The sequence below is a fragment of the Rhinolophus hipposideros genome, assembly GCF_964194185.1.
Source record: "Rhinolophus hipposideros genome assembly, chromosome: 23".
Taxonomy (NCBI): Eukaryota; Metazoa; Chordata; class Mammalia; order Chiroptera; family Rhinolophidae; genus Rhinolophus; species Rhinolophus hipposideros.
In genome coordinates, this window is record NC_138069.1 from 5,694,623 (window position 1) to 5,716,765 (window position 22,143).

Below are 22,143 nucleotides of genomic sequence, written 5' to 3' on the forward strand. Positions count from 1 at the left end.
TTATATACTATCTGAAATTTTTTTAACATAAACATTGTCACTTTTTATATAATACATTTTAAGATCCAAAGCCAAAACACTGACCCTAAAGAAGCCCATTTTTCTGAAGCGCCACCCTGACTATTCTAAGCTCTCAGCTTTACGCAGTAAGGTGTGTCCCAAGCAGCTGTGCTTGAGGAAGTTTCCATCTTCCAGAATCCCACTTGATGGTCCCTCTGGCCTTAGAATCTGGCCCAAAACTCAGGTCTTACTTCTGGGAAGACGCTAATTGCCACTAAGGAAACCAGAGGGGCATGTAGGTTTCCATCCATCATCTTGACTAATACTGACATAACTGGCCTACAAAAGAATTAAAATAGATTTCCAATAAATTGCATAGACTATATATAATTTTATTTTTTCTTCTACTTACTTGAACTTCAGCTCCTAGAGTAAGCATCTATTAATAGCTTGTTGATAAGTAAAAAGTCAGAATACTCGTCCTCAACTAAAAAATGGGCAAAGGATTTGAATAGGTGTTTTTCCAGTACCACGCAAACATCCACTAAGCACATGAAAAGTTGTTCAGCATCATTAACTATCAGGGAAATGCAAATCAAAACCACAATGACATACTACTTTGCACCCACTAGGATTGCTATACAGTAATGAAAAAGTCGGATCGCAGCAAGTGTGGGTGAGGATGTGGAGAACTGGAACCCTTATACACTACTGGTGGAAGTGTAAAATGGTGCAGCCACACTTTGGAAAAACAGCTTGGCAGGTCCCCAAAAAGTTAAACCTGGAGTTACCATTTGCCAAAGCAATTCTTCTAGGTATATATCGAAAACATGCCCACACAAAAATGTGTACATGAATGTTCATAGCAGCACTGTTCACATCAGCCAAAAGGGGGAAACAACCCAAGTGACCATCAGCAGATGAGTGGATAAAATGGGGCTATGGAATGTTATGTAATAATGAAGCACTGACTCAGGTTACGACACATATGAACCTCCAAAACATTATGCTGAGTGAGAGAAGCCAGACAGAAAAGGCCACACAGTGTGTGATTACATTTCTATGACATGCCCAGAACAGGGATATCTACAGAGACAGAAAGTAGATTAGTGGTTTCTTAGGCCTAGGGAGGATGAGGGGGTCAGAGGGTGATAACTAAAGGGTATAGGGGTTCTTTTTGATGTGATGAAGATGTCCTAAAATTGATTGTGATGACGGTGAATACCCTGAAACCACTGAATTGTACACTTTAAGTGGGTGAATTGTATGGTATGTGAATTATAGCTCAATTTAAAAAAAATCATCCTCCTAAATTTTTTAAAAGATGAGGCCTTCATCCATGTAGGTCTAACTTTCTCACTTTATAGACTAGGCACTGAAGCCCACTGAGTTAAATGACTTGCCCAAAGCCTTTTGTCATTTAGATCCCTGGTCTACTGCCCATTGGTCCTTATGTCCTCACCCACTCTACAATGTTTCAAGTGAGCTCCAGTGGCCATATGAATACAATCAGTAAAGTCACATAAATCACCATGAATCTGACACACGTCTATGAGACTGGTGTTAGGAATAGATGGTGTAGTTTACTGAGGACATTATTTGTTCTTGGCACTTCATTGTCTTATCGCTCAAAAAGCTGACACTTGTGACCTAGCCAGGCCAAGGTTCCCACACTTTCACCATCCAGCCATGTTTCATGACCTTTGAGCTAATATCGAATGTCAAGTCACAGGGCCTGAGCAAAGCGCAGGCTTGGAGACAAGCAAACCTGGGTTCAAATCCAGCTTTGTGTGAGCTAGACAGAGCTATTCACCTTTATAAGCCTCAGGAAATAAATAAGGTATTCCTTGTGGGCACTTGTGGGCACTGTGTGAGACAGTGTTACATATGATATGCTTGGCACATAAATGTTGTTCCTTCCTCCTTCCGTATAAGAACTAAGAGGCCTTTATAACCGAGGCCTTGGTGAGGTCAGTCAAGCACATTGCTTGAGTTCGGTTTTCTGGGGAAGAAATTCTCTTCTGGACAGAGTTCATTGTGCCCCATGAACACATCTAGCAGCACTTTTCCCCTCTGTGACCCTGGCACCTGTCATCTGTCCCACAATGCTGAAAACGTTCACAGGAATACCACTCAGAGAGAGGAACAGAAAAGCGCCCTGAGGCAGAATCCTGCCAGCTGTGTGCTCAGAGGCACTTGGCTTCCCAGGGAGGGCCAGGACTGTCACTGCAGGACCCAGGAGCAGGGACAAGTGGAGGAGGGCTTGGGGTGGGCAGTCAGACAAAGCGGACAACCACCACCAGTCCTAAAGCTGATCCTAAAGCATAGGAAGAGCTCTTTTCTCAAGAAGTTCCAAAGTAAAAACATGTAAAAGATCAATTTTTGGTTACATTGTGCATACAAACTTTACTTTCAAATTATTTTTTATTGTTTATATACCATATTTTCATTGTTCAATTGATATGTTTTTATATTTGTGAAATTAGTTGGGGTCTGAGGTTAGGATGAATCGCATCCTGATTTTTCTTATTAAAATACCAAATTTAAAAACCTATTAGTAGTTTATTTAATGACTGCTTGCAGGGTTAAAAGGTAAAACTTTAAGTTGGCTTAACTGACCTGTGATCCCACGGCCACCTTGAAGACTTCTGAAGTTCCACTTCTTGGCTTGTTCCACCATCACCCAGGACCAGCTCAGGTTGCGCACTGCCCATCTAAGGGGGCAGATTCTACCGCGGTTTGGAATAGCACTGGGCGGACATCGCCTTCTCCCACCCAGCTCGCAGACGCAGCGATTTGTCCCAGTAGACGTGGTCACGCCCCACAGGTACCGCCGCCTCCTCCCGCTCGCAGAGCGTACAGGTGACGCCAAACTCCGACTAGCCCCAGCTGGTGCCCGGGTCCTTCCCCTGCATCCCGCCTCCCTCCAGGCCCCGCCTCCCTCCAGGCCCCGCCTCCCTCCAGGCCCCGCCCCCGCCTCAGGTTCCCGCGGATGACAGCCCGAGCCCCGCCCCTAATCCCCCCCTCCCCGCTCCTGGTTAAGGAGCTGAGCAAGTACGATTGGTCTGAGTCCGAGCCCTCACTTCCTAATTGGCTGTGCTGTTTGACACGCTGCCCCAGAGCTGGTGACCGGGAAGTGATTTCTAAGACTCGGGCCGCGTGCATCGCTTACGCGGGCATCGCTTACGCGGGAGTCGGTAGCCGCGAGCGCTGCGATGACCAAAATCAAGCGAGACCCAGATGAGCAGGAGGCTCAGCCCGAGGCGTCCTCCGGGGAGCGTACTTACCACGAGCTGCTGGTCAATCTGAACCCCATCGCGCAGCCCCTGGCTTCTCGCCGCCTCACGCGGAAGCTCTACAAATGCATCAAGAAAGGTACGGCGGGCGGCGCGGTGGCGCGAGTGGCGCGAGTGGCGGGCCTAGGCCCGTGGACTGACTCTTCTGTCATTGCAGCCGTCAAGCAGAAGCAGATTCGGCGCGGGGTGAAGGAGGTTCAGAAATTTGTCAACAAAGGCGAGAAAGGGTAAGAACCCCCTCCCGCTGGATTTTGCATTTCCAAAGGTAACGAAGGTATCCCTACGATTTAGTAGGTGCTCGGTGAAAATCGGGGAAAGTGCTTTGACTCTATTAGAAGATAATCAAGCAGTCAGTAAATTCTCTTCAGCACAGCTAACCTATACATCGCCTAACTTACCCAGCCCTGAGGGACACCGCGGGGAAAGGGGATTCCGGGGAAGCCAATAGGATAAGCTAACTCTTCGGGTAGACCCGGCTTCATTCATTCAGCGACTGTTAAGTTTCTACTCTTTCAGACACTATGACTTTAATCAAACAAAGTAAAAAGTTGTAATAGGTTAACTATGAAGAAAAAGTACAGGGTGCTTTTGTGAGAATGACTTCATTACCCTAAATCTTTTCTGGCATTTATCAGAATCTGAAACTCATTTGTCTTCTTATTCCATCTCCCAGTCAGGCCAGACAATAGGCTCGTTGAGAGAATAGGATAAAGCCTCTCCCTGCTGTATGCCCAGAAGTGTCTGGTACCTCGTAGGTGCTCAATAAATAAATATTGCTGGGGGGACTTGATGCTCAATGGAGTCTGACATAGGTGGGGGTAGCTGAGATCTGAATATATGGGATTAGTTTGGGAGGAAAGGTTCTGCCAGAATAGGTCCCAGGGCAGGAGAGGGTAGGGGTGGACAGAGTGCCACCTTTTCATGGAGCTTTGTAAACCATATGTTTTTGTACTCAGAACTTCGGGGCAACAATGAGGGTTAAAGCAGGGAGTGACATAATTATGTTTATACCTTAAGATTTTTCTGGCAACTTTGTAAAGGATCAAAGGTGCAAGAGTATATAGGGAAATTGAGATGAGGCTACTGTAGTCTCGAGGAGGTGAAGGATGATTTTGATTAGGTTGGGTATGGTGAAGATGCAGAGAACTAAAGTGGATGGATCTGAGAGGGTTTTCAGACATGGAGTGAGGAGGTATGGATTCTAGCTGAACAGAGGGCCCACTCACTGCAACAGTGAACAGTGGAGTGGACGGGGTTTGTGTAGGAAGGTCTCAAGTTTGGTTTTAAGCAAGTTTTCAAGGTCCCTCTTAGACTTGTGACCCCTCTCCCCAGCAGAACTGTCAAATAGTCAGGTGGTTATATGGGCTGCAAGCTTAGAAGAGGGCCAGGATGGAGAGAATAGATTTGGAGTTGTCAGCACATAGATGGCACTTGATGCCATGGCCACAGATGAGGTCAGGAGAAGGTACTGATAGGGCAGCCAAGCACCAGGTGTGAGGAGCACCAGGCTACTCAACGAAGAGCTTGCAGAGGAGAGCCCACAAGGCAAAAGGCAAAGTAGGAGAGTGTAGACCCAGTAGTTTGAACCGAGAGCTCTTTCCTGGTGTTTGTGGTGCTTGCACCTCACCCCTGGAGAACAGACTCTGCCTGGAGAACAGAGCCCCAACACCTTGCCAGCTAGAAGCCCCAGCTGAGGAATCTGGCAAGCCCTGTCAACTTGGGGACTGAGTGCATGCTTCTTAGCCTGGCACTCAAGGCCTTTGTGTGTGGTCCCTGCCAATCTCTCTAGCCTCATCTGCTCGTCTCCATCCTGGATTCCAGAGCCATCCCAGGCTGCCATCAGTTAGCCTCTGTGTATCTGGTGCCATTCTGATTCTCCTTAAATGCTTCCTCTGCCCCCTACACCCCCACCCCCACCCACAGGGCTGCCTCGCACATTCATCATCATTCAGCTTTCTGTTCAAGTGTGGCCTCCTGATTCCTTTCTTTTAGCACTTTCACAGGTCCTCTCCCAGGCAGTGGGGCCAGGATTTGGTAGCTGGTGCTGAAAGAAAACCCTTGATTGCATACTTGCCCTGGGGCTATACCAGTGGCAGCTTTCACTTAATGGGACAGAGACTGTTCTGTGACATCTTATTCAACATTGTGCCTTTCTCTCTGTGGCTCTAACCTTAGGTCTTCTCCCTTTTCATCCTTTGCTATACAATAACAAAATAAAAAGAAAATAGAGATCATCTCTCCAGAGGAACGCAGTCACCAAATACAAATTTGCACGCACTTTCAGAGGTTGGGTGACCCACATTAACAACTGGGCTCCTTGAGGGCAGGGGCCATTTTACCCATGTCTTTACCCCCCAAGGCCCAGTCCAGAGGTGGCACTTTCAACTGAAGAGGGAATGAGCAAGCTAGAAATGACAGTGTTTCTCCCGTTTCAGGATCATGGTTTTGGCAGGAGACACGTTGCCCGTTGAGGTATACTGCCATCTCCCAGTTATGTGTGAGGACCGGAATTTGCCCTACATCTATATCCCTTCAAAGACGGTAAGGAGCCCAGGAGCCTGTTCTTAATCACCACTGGAGGGGGCTGGGATAGGGGCTGCGGCAACAGGCCACACTGGGAGAGTACAGGCTCTGGAGCTAAGACGGGCCTGGGCAGCTTCTTGGCTCTGCTGCTTCCTAGCTGGGGGACTGCAGTAAGAAACCTCTTTGCACGTCCGTTTCTTTTTTGTAAAATGGGAATCCCCTCTTCTGTGGCCTGGGAAAATGAAGCAAGGACATGCTTTGTCAGCTAAGATGCTGTGGCCGCGCTAGTCCTGTTAGGTGGGTGTAGTGCTCAGAGGGGGTGTTCTGGGAACCTTACACATCAGGAGCCAGGTCTAGGGCACAGGGACTGGGGGATGGCAGGAACCTGGAAAGCATAGGCCTTGCCAAAGGGGACAGCCCCTGCTGGGCCAGAGCCCTTTCACAGCTGCCACGTGGGAATGTAAGCCCAGTGTTGCTGAGTTTAATTGATGGCAACCTATTTGAAATGTTTTTAAATATAATGGTGACCAACTAGCACACATCTGTGAGCCAGACTAGCCTGGTGGATCATGGGTTTGTGACTTCCTGGCCAACAGCTCCTCTCTGTCCTTTGCAGGACCTGGGTGCAGCCGCAGGCTCCAAGCGCCCCACCTGCGTGATAATGGTCAAGCCGCACGAGGAGTACCAGGAGGCCTATGAGGAGTGCCTGCAGGAGGTGCACGCCCTGCCCCAACCGATGTGAAGGACGTGGGCGGCAACCTGGGCTCCTGCTCCCGAAGCTGCTGGGCTGGCGGCAAGCCGGCTGGCTACCCTCCTGCTGCCCACTCAGCATCTCCCCAGTCCCCTGAGCACATGTTTTCTTTCCCCAGAAAGCTCCAACAGTTATTTTATGAAGGCAAAGCCATCATCTTCTCCATAGTGCTGTTTCCTGATGAATTTCCTGGCATTTCATTTCCAGGGACGAGGTGTGGGGAAGTAAATGCTCACACTAAAATGCGATGAGTCTGTGGGTGTTCTTTCAAGCAGCAGCTGCTGGTGGGGCCAAGGAGTTGGTGGGCAGGAAAGAGTGAAGCAGCCTTTCTCACAGAGCGTTCACTGCCAGCGCCCAGCCACCAGGCTGGTGTGAGGCTCAAGCTGAGAACGGACCATTTGCTGCCCACCCTGAGCTTTTACCTCCCACTTCCAGAGTAGGTGGGAGCTGCAGGATAAGGCAGCTGAGCCCAGACCCCACTGAGTGGAAGCCTGCAGCCCCTATGAGGACACCCCAATTCCTCTTCTTCCCCCACGAGCCTTAAGTGCTACTGAGAAGCTTATAGAAGCAATTTACCCACCCACACAGGGCATTTTAAATAGGAATATGAAGCTAAATTCAAAACCCCAGGCCATCTCTTCTGCTTGACATAATGGCCCTGATAACCCAGACCCTCCACACATTTTAGACTGAAGGTACCCTCCTGCTCTCAAAGGCCCAGCACAGGACTCAGTACACACAGCAACCAGCCTGTAAGCACCCTGAAATAAACTGGAAAAAGCTTGGGCCTGAGGGTCAGATCTGCTTTAAACCCCAATCTCTCTCCTTTATAAGCTGTGAGCCCTGTTGGGCAAGTCATTTCATCTTCCCAACCACCCTGCAATAATTTCTAATATGCAGGAAATGATATTTTATGTGTGTATATATAAAAGCACCCTGCCCAGAGACTGACATCTCCCAGCTTTTTCGCCCAATCAGAGATGTAGGTTGGGTTCTTCCTGACTGGGCACTGGCTGCCATGTTCCCCCAGCAGCCGCCGCCAAGGCATTACCTGTGTGCAGTGGACAGGTAGTAATTCTTTGTCAGTGAAGCTAACGGCAGGTAAGGAAGAAGGCCTGTGAATGTACTTGCTCAACGTTATAAAACCATAGCATTCAGTTCTAACGCAGACTATTTACAGTGGGCGATGGATACCTACAGTTGTGAGGCTGTACAGGGGGAGGAGTGGGCACGGCGTGGCGTGGCAGTAGGAACTGGCTGAGGGCAGGGATGGAAGACGTCTGCTGCCGCCGCCAAGCCCTCTGCTCCTCCGTCGGCTGCTGCCAAGTCAGTGACAAATATAAACGGAGACAGCAGGAGTGCAGAGGCCAGCGTCTCACCCTCACAGCCAAGAAGCTGGCTGCCCGGTGCAGGTTGGTTCATCAACCTCCTCGGCCCCTGCCCGTGGTGGCACACAGCCAATGCTCTGCAAAGAACCACAATCCACTAAGGACAACCACTTCTGTGAGACAGCAAGGCTCATGGGTGAAAACCCCTGGAAAACAAAGTTCCTTCCAGGCTGGAGTCAGAATATGATACGTTTCCCATCTGCTGGGTTCTGCTCCATGGGACAGTAGGGACACTTCAGCCTGCAAAGGGATGAGAAACAAGTACGTCTCAGGCACCAGCCAGCAGGAAAGCTAAGCCAAGCAGCAGCAGAGCACGGGGAACTTACTTTCCTCCATTAATGAGCTTGTTGAGTGCATCTCGGGAGATAACGTGGCCACAGATGAGCTTGATGGGAGGGTTGGAATCAGAGGTCTGCTGGCGGAGGATGGGGCAGGCGAACACCGAGTGGTACCAGCACTTCATGCCTAGTTCAATCTCAATCTGGGGAGGCCAGCCGAGGGGTGAGTCCCACTTCCTGCTGTGGCTGTCCTCCTCCGCGCCTTCTGCCCACACCTCCCCCTCCAGGGCTCACCGGTAACTCATCCTTATGACTCCAGACCCCTGTGCACTGTCTCTGCTCAATCACAGCTTTGATGTTCATCAGCACGGGCAGCGCCACACAGCCAGAGGCAAAACTGCAACAAAGAGCAGGGGCTGGATGTCCAGACTGAGAGCCCAGCAGACAAAGGACCAGACACTGTCACGGGCCCGGGACTCGGGGTGAGGTTCTAAAGGGGCGTATGGTCAAATGGGTCCTTGAAAATCTCTCATAAAGGTGGCTCATGAAGTGCCACATAGGCAGCTATGTGTGTCCAACTCTCATGCATCCCAAAACTTGAGGACCTTGGGAAAGACAAAAGGAAGACCCGGGGGCAGGTACTGCTCATCCGAACCATGGAAAAGTTCCTGGTGTGACGGGGTCAGTGATCAGTTGGAAAGGGCCCAGCCTGCTTGTCGACCCCACTCTGTTGTCATAATGCACCTCTATAACTGGTTATCAAATGGGCACTTAGAAACGTGGGGCAGGTTCAGATCTCAGTGATTTGGGGGGTAGGGGGACCGACTGGCTGGAGCCTTGTGCTAAATATCTACAATGCAGAGAGTGGCTGTCTCGGAGCAGATGGCGGTCCTGCTGGGAAATACTGTCCTGTAACGAGTCCACCACACTGGTGGAGCATGACACAATCAGCCTGAGTAAAACGCACAGGGACACAACCCACTATTGCGCAGCGTGTGGCCCTGGGATCACGTCCACATGCCCTTTATTCCTAAGGCCCTAGGCAAGTTCATCACGCCTAGAGCCTCTGTTTTCTCATCTGTGAAGGGAGGATAATAGTACCTCTAACTCCTGGGTCGCTGGAATCATGAGAAGGGTCTCACTGTGCAGGAGCCTCTGAGTGAAAGCTCGTGCGCGATACGTGTAACTCAGTGACTCAGGTCTCCCGGAGGGCAAGTACTGTTTGAGAGGTGAGGCTGAGAGAAGGCCACTGCGGAGGGTCTGGTGAGAGTCCAGCGGTGAAGTACAGGTGAGACGGGGACCTCATTCAGGAGACCTCACAGAATAGGAATCTTGCCCCTGCCACTAACCTCGTGGTGACCTCGGACCACACCTTTTCTTAATGTCAGTTTGTACAACTGTGGAAACAGGTCATTCCTATTTTGGAGAATGACTGAGCCAGCTTAGGCCTGTGAAGGCACTGAGCACCGTGCCTGGCACACGGCAGGGCCTCGGCAAACTGGGTCCCTTGAAACCCTCCCCTTCGTGCCGTCCCACAGGGCTGGCTGTACCTGACGCTGAGGGGCGACTCCACAGAAAGCCCCAGCAGGGAACAAGCATCGCGGGTAAAGGTGTCCCGGATCTCGGCCCAGTGGCTGCTGTCCAGGAGGTGGCAGTAGGGCGACTTCTCCAAGCCCAGGCGCAGGTACACCAGACTGCCCATCATCACCTGAATCTCTACAAGGCAACCGGGCACAGCTCAGGGGCGCAGGGGCCCAGGGGCCAGCTACTCCCGGGAGCTTGGGGCCTAGCCCCGGGTGGCAAGATGGGGAGCAGGCTGAGCTCCGAGGCTCCCAGACGCCTAACCTGGCCAAGCAGGGCCTTAAATACTTTCAGGCAAATTGTTTCTCCCTAAAATCCAGTGGGGCTGTGTATGTGGGATGAGGATGGGTACCGCCACGTGCGTTGCGGAGGCGGGTCCCACTTGTCTTCCCATCCTTCCAACTGCATCAAGGAACGAGTCTTAGGTTGGCACTCACGTCCGTTCTCCAACACTAACTAATCTCCCTTTTTAAAAAGGTTTCAGGGGGCATCTAGCTAAAATGTAATAACACTGCTTGGTTTTCATATTTATTTATCAATACACTGTGAAGTAATAAATATGAGAGGAGCTAAAGGAAAAAGTTATTAGCAGTAGGGTGGCTAGTAATGGGGAGATTGAGATTCGGAAATCCGGGTGTGAGGGCTCGGGAAGGAAGATGCAGAGGGTGCTGCGTGAGTCGGAAGGGGACGAGTGGGGTTCTGGCGAGGGGGCCAGTGCCAAGGCACAGCAGCGGTGTCGGGGACCTGGGGTGGTCTAAGAGAAAGCTAGCAGGGTGTGGCAGAGGCAGAGAAGGAAGCACCTTCAGTCTGGCGTTCACCTTGGAGACAAGGAGGGAAGGGTCAGAGGTCTCGGAGGGGGGCAGCACCCCAGGAGCATGCTGATACTGCCAGCGCCCAGCAGCGCCGACCCTAGCACCCTGGCCACTTACCCCGCTGATGCAGCCGCGCAAAGGGCTGGAAGTGCCGGGCGTAGCTGAGGGCCTCCAGCTGCCTCTCGGGGCCTCCGGCCAGGAGGCGGATGAAGTGCAGTCGGTGCAGCTTGAACTCCAGGGAGCTGTTGAGCTCGAGCAGGCGCTGCCTGTGGGAGACAGCCCACCTGGGAAGAAAGGGCCCAGTGAATCCGGAGCTGGTGGGGCAAGAGAAGGGGCCTGGGGGGGCCGGGACTGAGAGGTGGGCTCCAGGGGCCTATGTGAGGCCACAAGACAGGCTGGAGGCACATCAGGCGTGCTGCATGAGGGGAAGACCACAGACAAGCCCTGGCCCCTGCTGGCCCACGCCGGGGCCACTTACTCCAACGCCGGCCCCAGGTCTTGCTCGTGCAGCGCTTCCAAGATTCGATTCAACTCCAGGAAAGGCTGTTTGAAATCCCAGTCCACATTCAGCGTTGATTCCTGTGGGTAAAGCATGACCCCACTACTGGAGGACAGTGTTTCCCAAACTCTCTATTCTAAGGTAGTAAAACCTCATCTGCCAGATAGGCTGGGGAGAGCCAGGGTTTGCATGCGGTGCTGTGGTCTGCTGCCAGCCAGCCGCCTGGCCCCTCATGCCCATTTCCATTCCGGGAGGCTGACTACCACATGCTGGCCTTCCACAGGGCTGACCACAACCTCACCCCGGTCCTGGACAGTCCCCAGGGCCTGCGTTGAGCAGCACGAGGGGAATGTATTTTTCTTCCATCCTCTTTATTCCTTTAAGAGAAAGGATCCTTTACTTTTACTGCCGGTGTATCTTTAACTCCTACCAGTGCCACTCTGTCATTTTCCTAATCTCCTTTTAAGAAACAGATACCAGGCTTCGACTCAGAACCCTGGCTGATAACCACCCCTCGCTGGAAATTAATAACTTCACTTGTCACAGTGCACAAGGTAAGACAATTAAGTTCGCGAACTCATCCTAGAAAAAGTACTACATACCTCATTGCTGAATATCACTACGGTCACCTTTGAAGTCCTCCCCTTGGGAAGCTATGCACCGACGCCAGCGCCTAGTCCACCCTTCAAAGCAAGTTTGGAACTCTTTTTCTGGAATGGCCATCAGAGCTATCGTTGAATGTCATCAAAATGTCTTCCTTTCAATATTTCCTTTATCTTCAGGTAAAGAAAGAAGTCATTGGGGGCCAGATCAAGTGAGTAGGGAGGTTATTTGTTTACTGGCTAAAAACTCCCTCACAGACAGTGCCATGTGAGCTGGTGCATTGTCGTGATGCAAGAGCCAAGAATTATTGGCGAAAAGTTCAGGTCGTCTTAACTTTTTTACACAGCCTTTTCAGCACTTCCAAATAGTAAACTTGGTTAACTGTCCAGCGGTACAAATTCATAATGAATAACCTGATGTCAAAAAAGGTTGCAACAAGTTCGCGAACTTAATTGTCCGACCTTGTATATTTGTAGAGCCACCTTCTACTTACGGCGGGGGGCTGGTTTCCTTTCTAAAATAAATTCAGTTCAAGAACAACAGGACTCTAACACAAGAAAAATTATTAAGCAGAAAGCAGAGCAGGTGGGTCCCAGCACCTCCCGGCTGGGGCCGTTACCTGGCACAGCTCCTCGGCCACGCCAAGCATGCCCTGCTGGTACAGATGCTCCACAATGGCCGTCTGCAGGATCTGCTGCTGCTTCTCCAGCGAGTCCCACACCGCATCGGAGACGACACCGCAAATCTCAGAGTCAAAGTTCTGATAAAGGTGAGAGACAGGGCCCTGTGACTCAGCACGCTCACTCCCCACGCCTGCTTTCCTGATGAGCCCCGCTCCCAGTCCGGGCACCCACGTGCTCACCCTGTCAATGGCTTTGCCCACTCGGGAGACACTGCTGTGAATGTCCTTGTGGTCCGAAGCCAGTTTCTGCACGGTGTCTTTGATCTTCCGGCAGCACTGGGACATCACCAGGGAGAGGGTGGCTGAGAGAGGGGTCCCCTGGAGGGCTGCAGAGAAATACTGGCAGTGAGCCAGAACCCGGAAGCAGACGTTGTGGCCCTGGGCTCCGGAGTGAACAGAAGCCCTGGAAGAAAGATACATTCTGCCACATTGTTAAACAAAGCATGGACGGGAGCTGTGGGAACAGGAACACATGACCACCTACCACCTCGAGGCAGTGCTCTGAGAATGAAACCAGTGCAGACAGAGGCATCACCTGGGCACCTGGGTACAGCTAGACCTAAACATTTCAGTTACCTGAGTCCAGAAATCCAGCCCCCCTCCTTTCTTTGTTTAAGCTAGTCTGAGCTGGGTTTCTGTCACTTGTAAGTGAAGGAGTCCTGACAAATACAAACAGGAGTTGGTGGGTGGGCCCCCCCCCACCTACCCTAGGAGACGGGGCAGAACTGCGCTCCTCTCCTAGCATTGGCACTGCCCTCCCGAACCCCAGCTTACCACTCATTTTTCACATTCTGCTGTCCCACTTCCATTACAGAGGGCCACACTGCACATTCCCTGGCCACATCCCCTTTTAGGACAAAGTAGCAGTCGGGAAACCAAAGCCCTTAACCTGGAATCCCCCAATCTCCACTGCCCAGGGACCCCACTGACAAGCGTTAGCCCCGTCCGAGGAGACACGATCTCCCTGTAAACACACTGCAGCCATAACCGCCTGTTAACCAGGAGCAGAGCCCGTGTGAAATAAGGTTCACGAAGATCAGCAAGAGAAAACTGTTTCTTCCACAGTTAACGGATGTCACCAAAAGCAAGGAACCCCGGGCTTCTATTACAGCATGGCACAATCATATAACGGTACAAGAATGAGGCAGAATTTCCAACGCCCCCCCCCCGCCCCGCCCCCGGTTCAAGTCATTGTTCTCAGTCTAGTGTCGGATGCAGCTCAGTGCTCCGCTGCCGTATTGGTATTGAGCCTTGCACTCCACTCCCGACCTGCAGCCCACCTCCACGTCAAGCAGTTGTTCACAATCTTAGCTGTAGAGGGCGCAGCTCACTGGCCCATGTGGGAATCGAACCAGCAACCTGAGCGTTTGGAGCACAGCGCTCCAACCACCTGAGCCACCAGGCCGCTGGGCCAGCCCAGAATTCTAGGTACTAAGACAGAAGACTTTCTATGATAGACTGTGTATGGAAAACGCAAGGTGTAGTGAAGTATGTGCTCCCCGTATGTGAAAAACAGGAGGAGGAATAGACACTTATATAGACACTCATTTATATGACACCTACGTGTGACTACAGATGCTGCCCAGGAGGGCACCTGAGAAACCAGGGACAGGGGTGACTTTTGGGGAGAGGCCCACAGGAACTGGGAATCGGGGAAAGGGAGACTTACTTTTCACTGTAAGCCTTTTTGACCTTGAAGTCTTTTCCATGTCCATGCATTCTTATAAAAAAAATAAAAAGGAAACAAACTCTACTTTGTAGATTTGTTTTTCTCAGGAGTACTAGGTGTAGCAATTCTGAAAATACTTTCTATGTATTGTAGAAATTGAGCAAATGAGAAATGTACTGATGATGTTGGCAGTCAGGCTCCTCACTGCTGGAGAAGGGAGATACACCTATGGATGGGGGAAGGCTAGGAAGAACCCCGTGATACTGGATTGGAATTGACGGTATCAGTGTAAATGCATGGTCTGTGATATATAGAGAAGGAAGGAAGGAAGGAAGGAAGGAGGGAGGGAGGGAGGGAGGGAGGGAGGGAGGGAGGGAAGGAAGGAAGGAAGGAAGGAAGGAAGGAAGGAAGGAAGGAAGGAAGGAAGGAAGGAAGGAAGGAAGGAAGGAAGGCGAGAGGGAGAGAGAGAAAGCAAGCCTAAAAACAACAACACTCCATTAACAACCCAGATGATGGTTTCCAAATACCATTCCCCATCATGACTACCTGCAGAAATTACTGATTCCAGTGAATATCTTATTGTGCCAGAAAATAAGGAAGTGCTTAAAAAATAATAATAATAATAAAGATAGGCCACATCAAAAGGACACAGGCAGAGAAAGAATGGTGCTGAGACAACTGAATGTCCACATGCAAAAGAATGATGTTGGACTTCATACCATATACAAAAATTAACTCAAAATAGATCAAAGACCAAGTATAAGAGCCCAAACTACAAAACTCTTAGACAAAACAGGTGTAAATCTTCATGGCCATGGATTAGGCAATGGTCTCTTAGATATGACAAAAGCGTAAGAAACCAAAGAAAAATAAATAGGACTTTGTCAATATTAACAACTTTTGTGCTTCAGAGGACACTACCAAGAAAGTGAAAAGACAAATCTTTTCTAGTAAGGGCCTAGTATCTAGTAAGGGCCTAGTATCTAGTAGGGGCCTAGTATCTAGTTGGGGCCTAGTATCTAGTAGGGGCCTAGTATCTAGTAAGGGCCTAGTATCTAGTAGGGGCCTAGTATCTAGTAGGGGCCTAGTATCTAGTTGGGGCCTAGTATCTAGTAGGGGCCTAGTATCTAGTTGGGGCCTAGTATCTAGTAGGGGCCTAGTATCTAGTAGGGGCCTAGTATCTAGTAAGGGCCTAGTATCTAGTAAGGGCCTAGTATCTAGTTGGGGCCTAGTATCTAGTAAGGGCCTAGTATCTAGTTGGGGCCTAGTATCTAGTAGGGGCCTAGTATCTAGTAGGGGCCTAGTATCTAGTAAGGGCCTAGTATCTAGTAAGGGCCTAGTATCTAGTTGGGGCCTAGTATCTAGTAAGGGCCTAGTATCTAGTTGGGGCCTAGTATCTAGTAGGGGCCTAGTATCTAGTAGGGGCCTAGTATCTAGTAAGGGCCTAGTATCTAGTAAGGGCCTAGTATCTAGTTGGGGCCTAGTATCTAGTAAGGGCCTAGTATCTAGTAAGGGCCTAGTATCTAGTAGGGGCCTAGTATCTAGTAGGGGCCTAGTACCTAGTAGGGGCCTAGTATCTAGTAAGGGCCTAGTATCTAGTAAGGGCCTAGTATCTAGTTGGGGCCTAGTATCTAGTAGGGGCCTAGTATCTAGTAGGGGCCTAGTATCTAGTTGGGGCCTAGTATCTAGTAGGGGCCTAGTATCTAGTAGGGGCCTAGTATCTAGTAGGGGCCTAGTATCTAGTAGGGGCCTAGTATCTAGTAAGGGCCTAGTATCTAGTAAGGGCCTAGTATCTAGTTGGGGCCTAGTATCTAGTAAGGGCCTAGTATCTAGTAAGGGCCTAGTATCTAGTAAGGGCCTAGTATCTAGTAAGGGCCTAGTATCTAGTAGGGGCCTAGTATCTAGTAGGGGCCTAGTACCTAGTAGGGGCCTAGTATCTAGTAAGGGCCTAGTATCTAGTAAGGGCCTAGTATCCAGAATGTACAAAGAATTCTTACAACTCCACAATAAAGACAAATAACCCAATTTCAAAAATGGGTAAAAGACTTAAATAGACATTTTGCCAATAAAGTTATATAAATGGCCCACAAGCATATGCAAAGATGCTCAATGTCATTAGTCATTGGAGAAACGCAAAGCAAAACCCCAATAAGCTGTCACCTCATACCATTAGGAGGGCTAGAATCAAACAGGCAGCTGATGTGGAAACTGGAACCCTCCTCCTACATTGCAGGTGGGCATGTGAAATGTTGCAGCTGCTTTTGGAAAATAGTTTGACAGGTCCTCAAAAAGTTAAACAGAGAGCTATCACGTGATCCAGCACAGAGAAGAGAACGAAATACTGATTCAGGCTATGACAAGGATGAACCCTGAAAACATCGTGTTAAGTAAAAGAATTCAAACACCACATATTGTACGATTCCGTTTATATGAAGTGTCCAGAGGAGGTAAATCCACAGAGAGAAAGTAGATTAGTGGTTGCCAGGGGCTGGAGGAGAGGGAGGAATGGAATGACCATTTCTTTTTGGAGTGATAAAAATGTTCTGAAATTAAATCATAGTGATGATTGTACAACTGTGTAAATACACTCAGAACCACTGAAATGTACACTTTAAGAGGGTGTTTTTAATGTGAATCAGCTCAATTTGAAAATAAAAGGAATGAGAAACTATGTATGAAATTCTTACAACTTTCTCATGGAAAAAAAAAAAGACGTAAGAATCCAGGGTTATCTCTGGTCAAACCTTAAGACAATTTGAGCACCGAAATACATAACAGTAATGGATTACAACCCATTGAATAAAATAAGAATCTATGAGTGTGACTTGATAATAAACAAACAAATAAGAAGAGCTTCTTCCTTATCGTTGAATGCTAAGTAATAAATACATAAGGAATAACAGAACAGGAAAAATTGCGCTGCCACCAAGTAGCCTCAGGGTCTCCTAGGCCCACAGGGAGGCAGGAGTGGGACTTTGTGGGGGGACACCCACCTGCACTGGCCAGCTCAGCCCGCAATTGGCCCACGTGGTGCAGCAGCTCCTCCAGGCTCTGCTCGCAGTGCTGCCCGTAGGTCAGGAACTTCTGTAAGACCTTGTCCACCTCTCTCTCCACGCTCGCACACTGCTCCATGGTGGCCTCTGCCTGGGGGCAGGAGGAGGGTCCACTGCATCAGGCCCCAGCTGGGCCAGGGAAACAAGGTGGAGAGAGCTCCTGGACCCCCTCACCACAGCCATACCATCTATCAGTGCTCAGAAATTCCCAGCTTCACATATCTGTCCACAGCTCTTACTGCAGCCGGGGTGCCCAGTGGAGGGTGCAAGCAGGCAGGAGGACGGGGATTCTTGAATCATGGTGAGAAAAGTACTCCGTTTTCAACTTTTTTCCTTCTATAATACTCGTTCACCTCTTTTTAGTCAGAAGAGAGGGCAGGCCTCACAGAGACCTCAGCATGAAATACTAACTAGAAATCCACACATACACTTGCCTATTTTCGTATTTCATGTATTTTCATATATTCAGCTTAGCCACCTTCTCTTCAGTTAGTGGACTTGGTTTTCCATGTACTCTAGTGATAGAAGCCATGAAGGCAGTCCTTGAGAGGCTGCTATTTGTTAACAGCCTAAGGATAACTGCCAACCACCTTGTCCCCATGGGCCTTGTCCACTGTTCCAGCCTCAATCTCCCCTGCTGCTCGCCTACGGACAGGCAGCTGTGTCTAGGCAGCCGAAACCCTTCCTCCTTCAAAGCTCTGGGCCCCGGTTCATCCTCTCCCCAGGATGTCCTCCATTACCCCTCACCTCCAGACCACTTGAGAAGCTGGCTCATCCTTCCCGAAGCAGCTCAGAGGTCACCACCTCCAGCAGCTAGCTGTCTCGCTCCTACCCCCACCTGGCTCCCTCCATCTCACCTGACCCCTCCTATTTCAGGTTGGTTTGTTTGTTTTGTATGGTTTTTTAACTGTGGTAAAATATACATACAATTTACTCTCTTAACCATTTTCAAGTGTCACTAAGTACATTCACAATGCTGTGTAACCATCACCACCACCCATCCCCAGAACTTGGTCATCTCCCCAAACAGAAGCTATGTCCCATCAAACACATCATATTTGATGAAACAAAACTATCGCTTCATGTCTACACTGTCATCATGCAGGTTTGGGAGGTCAGCTTTGTACCTGCCTGGTGGCTGGTGTGACCCAAATAGTCCACGATGTTTTTCTATTCAACCCGTACCAGGAAAGCTATGTGGCTCTCACTTGATGAGGACCTCATTCAGCTGTCCTATTTCAGTTTCATCATCTGTATGAGGGCTGTCTCCCCACAGGCTAGAGCATCTCTTCTAATACAACCTTCCCTCCTCATCATACCATTGAAAGCAAGCTGACTTTTCTCATCCCACCTTTCCTACCACTGAGGCCCCCTTCTTACATCCCTTCCCCTCTGAGCCACTGCTCCCCTCCATTTCAGAGCAGCCTTTGACACTGAACACATGGAATATTCTCAAATGGTTGGTGACAGAGTTCCCTCCCTATCCTCCCAACCATCGGACTAGAAATGAGACGGCTCTCAAACGTTCAAACCTGGCAAGTTGTCCATTCCCTAAAATAAGGTACAGCAACATCACAAGGAGGACCCACGGTGACCATTAGGATTCTCCAGTTTCACCAGACTCCGCCCACTTCCACCAGCACCGTCAGTCGTGGCCTCGTCATCTCAGCCCGGCAATGGGACAAGTGTCAGGAAAATGGCAGCCAGAGCCTTGTGATGTATTTATGCCGTCTCTCCTTACGGTTGATGCTATCACACGAGTTTGTAATCATGGTGTCTGGAAAATGTGCCCCCCTCAGCGGGCAGATTTCAGAGATAACGCACGTTCATTCCAGACCACCACAGTAAAGTGAGTGTTGCAATAAAGCGAGTCACGTGGACTTTCTGGTTTCCCGGTGCATTTAAGTTATGTTTACACTACACCAGAGTCTGTTAAGTGTGCAATAGCATTATGTATGTCTAAAAAACAATGTACACACCTTAATGTAAAAAAATACTTTATTGCTAAAAAATGCTAGCCATCATCCGATCCTTCAGGGAACTGCAATCTTTTTGCTGGTGGAAGGTTTTGCCTCGATGTTGATGAAAATGCAACATCTGGAAGCGCAATAAATGAGGTGTGCCTGTACCCTATTACTGGGGATGAGTCACGGTGAGCAATCCTAAAGGGACTCCTGCCTGAAATAATATTAAATAATTATTATCACTGCTATTAATAGTTAGTATCTCGTAGAGGCTTATTACATGCCAGACACTGTTCTAACGACTTTGCATGCATTAACTAATTAATTCTTACAAAAACACTATGAGGTAGGTACAATTATTAGACTCACTTTACAGATGAGAAAATGAGACACACAGAGATTAAATAAGTTGCCCAAGGTCACGCAGCTGGGAAGTGGAGGACCTGGGAACTGAAGCCGGGCAGTCTGGTTCCAGAGCCTTCTCTGAAGCATGCTGCATCACTGCACTCTGGACCAGCTTCCCAGGCCACCATCTCACCAGGATAAGGAAGCCGCCAGTATGAGTGGTTGGAATGAGCACACAGCAACGATGATGACAGGAAGCAGGAAAATTAACCACAGAGCCTATGAGATGAGCAAAAAGATGGCAACACAAAAGACTGTTTGCCAAGCGTATCTGGGAACCAGAATCACAATTCACCAAAAATAAACACAGCTCAGGAAAGGTCAGGACCTCACCAAGGTCAGTCTAGCCCTGTCAGACACCAACTGATACGAGGATTATCAAAGGGAAGCCCAAGTCAGCATCTTGAAATTGTATCAAAAAGCTGAGGAAGGAGATGGGCACAAAGATTTTCATCCCAGCGCTGTGTGGGTGACAGGGAGTGGGAGCCTGTGTAGGGGCCTCATCACCAGGGGGACTGATAAGCCAAGGAAGTGAAATGTGGGGGACGCATCTAGAAACCACATTCCAGATATACCCACAGCAACACCAATAAGATCCCAAATCGTGGTACTGAAGGAGAAGAAAAGAAACGAAATGAACTCTAGGCAGAATACATTTATGTAAATTAAAAATATATGCATATAAACCAAGGAAACGTGCAAATAAAAGAACATACACCAAACACATCAGAGTGGTTTCCTACCATAGGGGGAAAAGGGAGGAATGGGGATAAAAGGGAATACGTAAATAAATACAAAGGAGAAAAAGGTCTTGCGTAGACCAATTAAATAAATATACAATGAACTGAGAAAACTCAAGAATAACTTAAAAATAAAGTAAATGAGGTGGGAAAACAAAACTGCTTGCAGGTATCCCATCCAAAAAGCCCAGGAGGCTAATTCAGCCTGTCCAGGGTGACCTAGTCCACCTGAATCACAGTTGGTAATCTTCACCAGGCACAAGAATGGATGAGTTTGTGTTTGTCTTTGACAAATTAATCCAATGGAATTTCATGTCCCTTGTCCCAAGCCCTCCTCCGCAGGGTCTCACACATACTAGGGTGCTCCCTCCAAAGAAACACATCAGATCCTGTCACCCCTTTACTCAATGCTTCCATGCTTGACATTCAAGCCCTGTTTGTTATTATACATGCGCTTCCTTTGTACAAGCTGATCCTACGTCCAGACTGCCCTCCACACTTCTCTTACACGTGATCAGCCCCACAGAGCCCTGTGAAATCCCCCTGCCCCTTCTCTGTGGGGGACGCTCATGCCGCAGCACTGTGGTACAGTAACTGTTCACACTTCTGTATCCCCCTTGAGACGGTGAGCCAGCAGCTCAGGTCTGGAGTCCATGTCTCGTCCTCTCTTTCCCCTCAGTGCCCAGCCCAGGGCTTGGTATACAGTGGGTGCTCAGGGGGCATTTGTTGATGAAGTGATGCATCGACTTCCTAACCCTTGGGCTTGGGGGGCTGAGCTCAAACCTGCGGGGGTGGGCAGGAAGCGACACGAGTGCAACACTAACCCCCCCAAGGGCAGTTTTGTCCCCCGTCTTCCTCATCCTCAAATAGGAGAACCCGTTCTGGAGCAATGGAGGAAAAGGGAAGTTTGTGCAAATCTGAGAGCGTTCCCCTGACAGAGGCCCGACACAGGACTGGTCAGCTTCCATTGACTCAACTCGTACTTTTGTGCCCCCCGACCTCTATCTATTCTCTACCCTACAAGCCACTCCTCTGATTAAAACCCGGTAAATTCCCAGCGTATTAAGGTCCACCCTCCTTCTTACGGCTTTTAACGTGCTGTATGAGTCCACTCGGGACCTCGTCCCCACCACTCCCTCCCCCACTCGCCGTACTCCAAGCACACGCCCTAGCCTTTCTGCTCCCTGACTTCATCCACTTTATTCCTGCCTCGGGGCCTTGGCACCGGCTGTCCCCATCGTCCTACGGCCGGCTCCTGATTAGGGTCTCCACGCAAACGTCACCTTCTCGGAGAAGCCCTCCTAGACCGCCACATCTCCCGCCGACCGTCTGGCCCACCCCCACACCAGTGACGCTACTGTAACTGTTGTCCGTTTTCTTCACTGAACATCCCTCGCTGAAGTTTCAATCTTCCTTTTGTCATTAACCAAAACTGGAGAGAAGCAGCAGCCACCATTGTCCCTGCACTGCAGCCCCTACGGTGAGTTTGACCTGCATTCACGCAGTGACTGTGAAAACCCCGACTCGTCCTGGAAAGGACCCTGCTCGAATGCCCTGCCTGGCCCTCTCGTCCGCCCCGGGTTACCTCCGGCCGGCCAGGTCACACTAAGATGGGACGTCTGAGTGCCGGCGACCCCCGGGGACGGGGCTCCGCGAAGGGCCTAGGAGTCTGTGGGGTTCCGGCTCCCGGCCCGGGGCAGACGGCTGCGGAGAAAACCAGTCCGAGGGCAGGCCGGTGCGGAGGCTCAGTCGGGAGACTCCGGGCAAGGCCCGCAGCCCGCCGCCCTCCTCGCCGGCCCGGAAGCCGCGGGCTCTCACCTGGGCCGCGGCTCCGGCCCGGCTTCCGGCCCAGCCGTCCTAGGAGCCGGAAGCCGCCGAGGTTGCCCGGCGCATTCGGAC

At 49.9% G+C, this 22,143-nt stretch overlaps 2 protein-coding genes across 8 annotated transcripts; one reads left to right on the plus strand and one right to left on the minus strand.

The window, feature by feature from the left end:
• Positions 1–3,125: 3,125 nt before the first annotated feature.
• NHP2 (NHP2 ribonucleoprotein) lies at positions 3,126–6,816 on the plus strand. Its single transcript, XM_081035990.1, has 4 exons — positions 3,126–3,375; positions 3,454–3,523; positions 5,732–5,837; positions 6,436–6,816. The coding sequence occupies exons 1-4, from the start codon at positions 3,216–3,218 to the stop codon at positions 6,559–6,561; spliced, it is 462 nt and encodes a 153-aa protein (XP_080892116.1). The 5' UTR covers positions 3,126–3,215; the 3' UTR covers positions 6,562–6,816.
• Positions 6,817–7,703: 887 nt separating this feature from the next.
• On the minus strand, positions 7,704–22,142 carry RMND5B (required for meiotic nuclear division 5 homolog B). Of its 7 annotated transcripts, none has more exons than XM_081035982.1 (12): positions 22,063–22,103; positions 21,830–21,948; positions 19,469–19,723; positions 17,076–17,226; positions 12,594–12,739; positions 12,351–12,491; positions 11,108–11,208; positions 10,747–10,913; positions 9,787–9,952; positions 8,531–8,633; positions 8,285–8,439; positions 7,704–8,198 (listed from the first exon to the last, which is right to left on the minus strand). In XM_081035982.1, the coding sequence occupies exons 3-12, from the start codon at positions 19,589–19,591 to the stop codon at positions 8,135–8,137; spliced, it is 1,317 nt and encodes a 438-aa protein (XP_080892108.1). In that variant the 5' UTR covers positions 19,592–19,723; positions 21,830–21,948; positions 22,063–22,103; the 3' UTR covers positions 7,704–8,134. The 7 variants fall into 7 exon arrangements, with proteins under 7 accessions (XP_080892108.1, XP_080892112.1, XP_080892110.1 ...); XM_081035986.1 differs by having other exon boundaries at positions 17,076–17,264; XM_081035984.1 differs by adding an exon at positions 19,115–19,313 and having other exon boundaries at positions 21,830–22,103.
• Position 22,143: the final 1 nt, after the last annotated feature.